At 32.7% G+C, this 9,245-nt stretch overlaps 1 protein-coding gene across 1 annotated transcript; it reads left to right on the forward strand.

The window, feature by feature from the left end:
• The first annotated feature begins 1,717 nt into the window (after positions 1-1,717).
• On the forward strand, positions 1,718-5,722 carry LOC143068382 (uncharacterized). The gene is made up of 2 exons (XM_076242388.1): positions 1,718-1,901; positions 3,763-5,722. The coding sequence occupies exon 2, from the start codon at positions 3,896-3,898 to the stop codon at positions 5,588-5,590; it is 1,695 nt and encodes a 564-aa protein (XP_076098503.1). The 5' UTR covers positions 1,718-1,901; positions 3,763-3,895; the 3' UTR covers positions 5,591-5,722.
• Positions 5,723-9,245: the final 3,523 nt, after the last annotated feature.

Consider the following 9,245-nt stretch of genomic DNA (forward strand, 5'->3'; position numbering starts at 1 on the left):
ACGACATATTTTTTTTTTTTTGAATGGCCCTTATCGGCTTCCGTATTCAATGCATGAGGTGTGGGATTTTTTTCTTAATAAGACTACGAGGCACAGTGGTATATAGGGTAGAAAATCAAAAGCACAAATTATAAGCATGCAATTTATCAAGTACTTCAAAATAATTTTGACACTCCAATTATTCCACTATTTTCAAAGGCCTTATTTGAACATCTTATTATCAGGTTTTTGAGTGTTCCAAGTGTTCTAGTAAGTAGAATACATAGTCTAGTAGTGGAACAATGGCTTAAAGACGAAATACATCTTTGTTTGTAATGAGTTATGTGCAGCTTCGGAACCCAGTACATGGTTTGAACTTTCATTGTACAATGTATTTGGTTCTGCTTTGAAAAGAATCACAGATCTGAGTTTGTGTACTTTATGATATAAAATGTTAACTGGTAGTAATTAAGACCTCCATGTAGTTCTTAATTGAGATCCTCATCAGATATCCCTGGCCATATACTTTCCTTTTTGTCATATTAAGAAATGCTCGAATTTAATATGTACGTACGGGAAACAAGGAACATTATCCCCATACAAAAAAAAAATTCTAAATACATGGATAAAGCAAGATGTGGTATGAGTGCCAATGAGACAAATCTCCATCCAAGCAACAATTTATAAAAGTAAACCATTTTAGGTAAAAAAAAAAACAGCCTTCAACGTTCAACATGGAGCCTTGGCTCACACCGAACAGCAAGCTACATGTTCATAAAAATATGGATTTTATTACAAAGGATAATCATAAGATATACTGTAATTGTCCTGGATTTCACTGATATTAATATGTTTATGTGTTGATCTGTGATGGGTATATATTAATGAAATCCTTCGCCGAATACGGGACCACCATATTACTAGTGGTAGACCCAATGTCCAATAATCTTCAATTTCTACCGAATATGGGCTGTCAAAAAAAATTCTAACATTCCAATTTTCAATAACAGTTAACAGCAAATATATTATCACAATAACAGATAACAAAAAACCTAATAGTCCAATAACAGCTAACAATGAATAAGACAATAACAGCTAACAGCAAATATATTTTCAGAATAACAGCTAACAAAGAATTAAATTGCCCCATAACAGCATAACAGTTAAACCCCTTGCTCCCCCTCTTAAATTACTTGACAGTGAAAAAGCAAAAACATGACAATACCATCATCTCATTTGATGGAGCGTATCCTGTGGTGAATAAATCCAGGACGCCAATGCAGAGGAAAAGGCCAAGAACTGAAAGAACTGAAAAAGACACTTTTTGGTCTACGATGTTTTATTGATTTGTTTAATTAAATTTTTCTACTTCATTATTTTTTCTTATTAGAATTTGAAATAGAGGAATTTCGTTTGGATTATTCTATAAATACTATACAATCGATATATATAATTTGTGGAAAAACTATATGGTCCCGAGATATTTTGGATCAAATTAAAGGTCGAGTCAGATGGTGGTGACGCAAAAGTACGGTCGACCCTAGATAGAACAATTAGATTTATTTGAATAATATTGGTATTAAATGGTATAACCAATGATTTGTATAGGATTTGTATACAAATCCATGTTCTTGCTATAGAAAGAATTAAACAACAACATTAATTGATGTCTTGAAATTAATATGTTGAAGTTCTGTGGTGGTCCAAAGTACCGACAAACCAAAAGGCGTACGCCCTGACGCGCATGAAATAATAAAGTCCGACACGTTCGAAAGATTTCCCGTATTATTTTTATTATTTGGCGCCTTTTAAATCGTGACTGTACTAATCATAATAATGATACCATAGTACTACATATACATCCAACTATGAATTAATAGGGACTCGTGAAGGCAACCTGGACCATGGTCGAAAATGTATAGGTAAGTGAAAGTGAATACATGGTTTTCCAAGTATAGATTGTATTTTAAAAAGCTGGCATACAACAGGTTGGGAACAAACCCCCTGTATGCACATGGTGATTATACCTGTATAGAGGGATAATCCTTCTTCATATAGAGGGGTATTTTTGTTTACACTGGATATAAAGCAAATTAGGGCAGAATAGCATTTTCTAGTTATATTGACTTATAATCTCTAGCATTATATGCATCAACATATATGCATTTTACTATTAAATGGGATGACCAGTGCAATATATTGTATACCTATCTGAACACCTGATCAACAACAAAAGGAATAGTTGACCTTTAAATTTCATGTTAAATCTAACACTTAGGCAGCAACCATTTGATTTTCTGGGGGGGGCTATGGTTTTTTTTTCTGGACAATTTTTTTTTTCGCCTGTGGCGAAAAACAATCTATTTTTTTCCCCACAAGTCGAAAACAATTTTTTTCTTTCAATTTTGGCATTACATATAGTGGCAGCTGAGGGTGAAACAAACAATTTTTTTTTCTCAGAATCAAAAACAAATTATTTTTTTCTCCAAAAACTGGAAACAAACTTTTTTTCCAAAAAAAACCATAGCCCCCCCCCCCCCCCCCCCCCAGAAAATCAAATGGTTGCTGCCTTATAGAAATCCTGTTCAGTGAGGCATAAGGGAGAGGAATTTACCTGATCATCACAGCTTTCAATCATAGTGAACAATAGATTGTATATTTAGTCAGATAAGCAGCAAACTGGGCATGTGTATATTAAATTAAGTACATCAATTGGTGCATCAACTGTTGCAGGTTACTGCCATAATAAGTAGAAAATGCCATTCTGCCCTATTTTGATTTAAATCCAGTCTAAACAAAAATACCCCTCTATAGAGTTTATCCCTCTATAGAAGGATTATCCCTCTATACAGGTATAATCACCATATAGAGGGTTTGTTCCCAACCTGTACAAACATATATATTGTAAAAAAAAACCAGTATCTACTCCTTCACAAAATTTATCAAAGATAGCTACCTATATAAAGATATCTCCAATTCTGGAAGGAGAATAGAAATAAAGTTTTACAATCATTCACAAACAGATCAAGGTATAAAACTTACTACCTATTTTTCCTTTAAAACCCTATTTTGTTTAGAAAAATATTTGATCTTAAAGATTTTATATTACGGCAATCAATCTGTAAAATTAGAATAAGTGCTCATCCATAAAGGATTGAGACTGATAGATATGCCAAAATTTATGTGAATGGAACAGACTAACTGAGAAAATGTTTGTACTTTAAATAAAGTTGAAGATGAGATACACTTTGTAACTGAATCACAGGGGTTTGTTACAATTGCCGGGTTTACTATCCATACGAACCCCTAAAAAATATGTTTTTTAGGGGTTCGTATGGTGAACCCGGCAATTGTAACAAACCCCAGTCCCCTGTGACTGAATGTCCACAATAAATTGATAACAGAAATGAGTTTTTTACTGAAATTTCTCTAACTTGTAATGATTTTCAATCTTTAGACAATTTTTCAAAGTTTTTATGGCTATTTACACAAGAAAATTTAAATGTGTATAAATGTTTAGGAAAGTATTTATCTAAAAATCTAGAGATAAGGAGAAGTTCAAATATAATAAATGCAAATAAGCCACAAATATACATATTTTGAGTGGTATATGATTTGTATATATATATATTTTAAAGATGTAAATTGTATTATCTGGTTCTGTCCTGGCCTTTTATAGCATTTTTAATAGTATTAATCTTATGTACTTGTATGTAATGTCATGAAAGCTCTTTATAAGGCCCTTTAATTGGAAATAAAATATTCTTATTCTTATTCTTATAGGGTGGACATGTACAAATACAGGGAAACTGCAACAAAATGAAATATCATACCTAATTACTCAGATATTTAAAAAAAAAATGACATTTGATGAAGATATTAATGCTAAATGGCTATGTCTAGATCAATACAGTAGATGCAGGCTCCAATAACATGTCAACTGTGTGAGGAATCTAGGGAAATCAAGTGGAAATGTCTGCAATGCAACTTCCTCATGTGTTCAAGATGTAAGAAAATTCACCAAAAAGTTAAATCATCAGACCAGCATAAAATAATTGATATCAAAGACATAGCTGAATTCCAACAGCATTCCAGTGATCCAGATTTTAACACCATTGAATGTGGGGTTCACGCTGGACAGATATATTGCTTATTTTGTCAAACCTGTGAGGAAGTTGTATGTCCATCATGTATAGCAAAAACGCATAATGAACACAAAATGACTGTAATAAATGAAGCCTACAATTTGGCTATGAAGTCAATTAAATGTATTAACTCTGAAGTGAAACAGAAATTATCAGAAATAGTTACTACGAAATCTAAACTTGGAGCTATAAAATCTTCTGAAAATTTAAAATATGCCAAGGAGAAGAAGAAAGTTCTTGCGCGGAATAATCTTTTAAAAGATGAAGTGAACAAGTTGACACGAAAACTTTTAAATGAACTTGAACAGAAACATGATGAACTGATGAAGTCAGTAAATCATGAGGAAAATAGATCGGAAAAAATAAGGCAAGATCTAGAACTCAGAAATAACAACATAAGTAAAATTGTCAGATCAAACAATGCCATTCAAGTCTTCCGTACATACAAAGAGGAGAAACTTGCAGAAGAAATGAATGCACTTCAGATAACCACAAAGTTTAAAAAGCTTCCAGAATTTTTGCCAGGCAATATACAAAGTTTAGAGTCTTTATATGGAAAGTTACATGAACCTGAAGACAAATACACTGACATATTCAGTTGCTTTGAATTTAAAGTTATACAACAGTATAAAACTGATATGCCTATTTTTGAAGAATTAATCTGTGGAAATGATGGATTAATGTGGATAAGCTTTACTAATGGAAATGTCCTACAAAAAATATGCTTATCAAAAGGATCAACACTCAACATTCAAGCCTATGACGTGACTCCACTAAGCATTGCATTATTACCTTCAGGAGACTTGGTTATTTCATCTATGAAATCTTATCTTAATATACTTTCTCAGAGCACAGGTGCAATTACTGAGTCAAAATATGGAGTTGCTCCTCTCCAGACTGTTGCAGTACATGTAACCAAAACCAATCAGATAATTGTAGGGGCAAGAGAGAAAGGACCACCATTTCCTGTCAATGGTCCCAGACAGGTCATAGTAATGAACATGCAAGGCAAAAAAAAGAAGAGATATCACTTGGACAACAAAAGAAACCCTATTTTTTCACAGCCACGATCAATAACTACTGATAGTGACAATAACATTTATGTTTTGGATTTACTTTCAATAGAAATGAATCAGGGTAGGATAGTCTCTTTAAACAATAGCAGTGGAGTAAAGTGGACATATGATGGACATCAAATGGCCAACAAGGAATTATTATTTGCACCTAAAGATTTTGTGACTACCCCATTGAACAATATCATTGTTGTAGATAACAACCATATGATTCATATACTGAACCGAACAGGAGAATGCATCCATTTTGTGCATACTACAGAGTTTGACATCCACTGGCCAAGATCAATTGACATTGATAAAAGTGGAACCCTGTACATTGGGTGTAAAATAAACAATAAATGGGATCCCTGGGAGGCAAAAGTACATGTTGTTCAATTTTCTGGGTTCTGAACATGTTATAAAAGTTATTTTTCAACTTGATTTGTAACTAATTCTTTGATGAACTGACAAATAACATACCCTTTGGGTACCAATTAAAGTACATTGTACACTTTTTAGAATAAAGATTTTTATAAATATAAACATGTTAGTTTGTTAGTTGTCAGAATCACTATGTCATATATATGTAATTCATTATCATAACAGGTATCATTTTTATATGTTTAGAAAACAAACAACTTATAAAAGATAGCACATTATCAGTTATTCCAGTGCACTAATAATAATTTTGTAAATGAATGAAGCAATATTCAAAGTCCAGTAAGGATATGACTCTAGTATATGCAACTCTTCCATAATATCAGAAAAAATCTAGTCTGGTTATCGAAATTTTCACAAAGGAACACATTGAAAATAATAATAATTTTAAGTGAATTCGGGCAATAAATGTTACTTATATATCTCAGCATTTTTCGTCTCCGAGTTCATTTGAATCAGACTGGATTAATTTAATTTATCTTTAATGTCTTGAATTTTCATTCCTCACATTAGCTATCACAGTGCATTTAATTCTGCAACCAATAGTTGTAAGTTCAGAGAGGTGTTGGTAAATTTGGCAAGATTATATTTTCCGTTGTCACCTGGACTTAATCATATTAAAAGTCTTTAAATAAAGGTACTACGTTTATCAATTAAACTTCAAAGCTCCATGAAAATGAAGTAAAGGTTAGATGAACCATAATATAGTGACATAGATATAGGAAGACTTGGTATGAGTGCCAATGAGACAACTCTCCATCCAAATAACAATTTATAAAAGTAAACCATTATAGGTCAAGGTACAGCCTTCAACACGGAGCCTTGGCTCACACCGAACAGCAAGTTATAAAGGGCCCACCATACTATAAAGGTAGTTTGAATAAAAAATAAGGAAATGTGGTTTGATTACCAATGAAAACTACAGAGCCAACACATTAAAGATCAATTAAGTTGTAAGAACTTGCAGTTAACTTTCTTCGGCAATGATCAAAACCAATTCTGTATAGTAATTTATTACCTAAGGCATTACAAAATGTTAAAGGTTATAGATTTTGCCTATTGTCTCTAGTGCATTATCTGAAAAATGTGTTCCAACAAAATTGAGGGTCTGGTTTCGGTCAATTACACATACACACTACAATCAATCCATGTTCATGAATTTCGCTTCCGAAAATGAAACCTTTTGTTCATAGTATCGTAGAACAGAACAACAACCAGATGCTCTGCAGGGCACAGCTTTATACGACCGCAGAGGTCGAACCCTGAACAGTTGGGGCAAGTATGGACTCAACATTTAAGCTTGATACAGCTCTGAATTTGGATTGTGATTAAATAGTTGACACAACATAGGTTTCTGACACAGAATGAGTGTGGTCTAAGAACTTAAACTTAAAAACTTAAAATTTTTAAATTGGACATTTACCTAATATATATAATAATATGATGGTCCAATATCCAAAATCTAAATACATGGTTAGATTCAGCATATCAAAGAACCCCAAGAATTCAATTTTTGATGAAATCTATTATAAGTTATGGCTGAACAGACGTGTTTGTTTATATTAGCGAAAATATCATACTTTTAACCTCCACATTTATGGTACCATGACCAATGGATCTAAACAAGCTCAAATCGATATGAAACGGGAACAGAAGTGCTGTTACAAAACTTATTCGAAAGATAGATGCAGCGAAGCATGATACAGATTTCGATCCAGAAGAATTAATTGCAACATTTGACAACCTTATCCAGAAGCAAAAGTTGTTATTAAAAGTTATGGCTGAACAGAAGTGTTTGTTTATATTAACGAAAATATCATACTTTTAACCTCCACATTTATAAATAAAGTTCAATTTTGGACCCTTTAGACCTCAATGTGGACCAATTTGATAACCGGGCCCAAATATTAAAAATTTAAATACATTGTTAAATTCAGCATATTGAAGAACCCCATATATTAAATTTTTGTTGAAATCAAACCAAAAAAAAAAGTTTAATTTTGGACCCCAATTAGGACCAACTTAAAAACAGGGCCCATTATCAAAAATCTAAGTACATGTTTAGATTCAGCATATCAAAGAACCCCAAGAATTCAATTTTTGTTAAAATCAAACTAAGTTTAATTTTGGACCCTTTGGACCTTAATGTAGACCAATTTGAAAACAGGACCAAAAATTAAGAATCTAAACACACGGTTAGATTTGGCATATCAAAGAACCCCAATGCATTTTTTGATGAAATCAAACAAAAGTTTAATTTTGGACCCCAATTTGGACCAACTTGAAAACTGGGCCCATAATCAAAAATCTAAGTACATGTTTAGATTCAGCATATCAAAGAACCGCAAGAATTCAATTTTTGTTAAAATCAAACTAAGTTTAATTTTGGACCCTTTGGACCTTAATGTAGACCAATTTGAAAACAGGACCATAAATTAAGAATCTAAATACATTGTTAGATTTGGCATATCAAAGAACCCCAATAATGCATTTTTTTATGAAATCAAACAAAGTTTAATTTTGGACCCTTTTGGCCCCAAATTCCTAAACGGTTGGGACCAAAACTCCCAAAATCAATCCCAACCTTCCTTTTGTGGTCATAAACCTTATGTTAAAATTTCATAGATTTCTGTTTACTTTTAACAAAGTTATTGTGCGAAAACCAAGAAAAATGCTTATTTGGTCCCTTTTTGGCCCCTAATTCCTAAACTGTTGGGACCAAAACTCCCAAAATCAATCCCAACCTTCCTTTTAGGTCATAAACCTTGTGTTTAAATTTCATAGATTTCTGTGCGAAAACCAAATGTCTTCGGAAGACGACGACAACGTCATACCAATATACGACCAAAAAATTTTCAATTTTTGCAGTCGTATAAAAACATCTAAACTTTGACCAACGAAGAGTTGTCTCATTGGCAATCATTCCATAATTATGTCGAAAATTGAGCCATGAAAATGAGGTCAAAGTCAGATGAACCCTGCTAGACAGAATTGTACATCTTCAATCAATCTACATGTATACAAAAACATAGTTTTCTATTAATAGTAGCATCTTAGAGATGGACCCAACATGCAATCAAGAGCTCTTATCAATGAACCACGGAAATGAGACCAAGTACACCTAACAATCATACATATACCTAAAGTTGACCTATTGTTAAAAATACCTTGGAAATGCAACTTACCACGAAAACTTAAAATCAATCTACTGGTATATACCTTACATAGTTTCGTGTTGATCATAGCATCTTGGAGACAGAACTTTTATCAATGCACCATGGATATGAGGTCAAGGTCAGATGAACTATGGTAGACAACATAATATTATGCACCTTGCAATCTTTCCATACACTGAATAAAGTTGACTTGTAGATTAAAGTATCAGTGATGTGAAGTGATGATCAACAAACCCTGACAATGAGTTAAAGGTGGTGAACTCTGCCAGACACAAATGTACACCTTAAAATCAATCAATACAACCTGTATAATTTCCCTTTTGCTGATAGTTTCTTAGAAACAAACCCAACCACAGTAGTATCTAAGAAACAAACCTAACCACAAAATGTTTTTATCAATGAACCATGAAAAAGAGTTTGAGGTCAATTGAATCCTGACAGATGGATATGTG

Source organism: Mytilus galloprovincialis, chromosome 3 (assembly GCF_965363235.1).
Source record: "Mytilus galloprovincialis chromosome 3, xbMytGall1.hap1.1, whole genome shotgun sequence".
Lineage (NCBI taxonomy): Eukaryota > Metazoa > Mollusca > Bivalvia > Mytilida > Mytilidae > Mytilus > Mytilus galloprovincialis.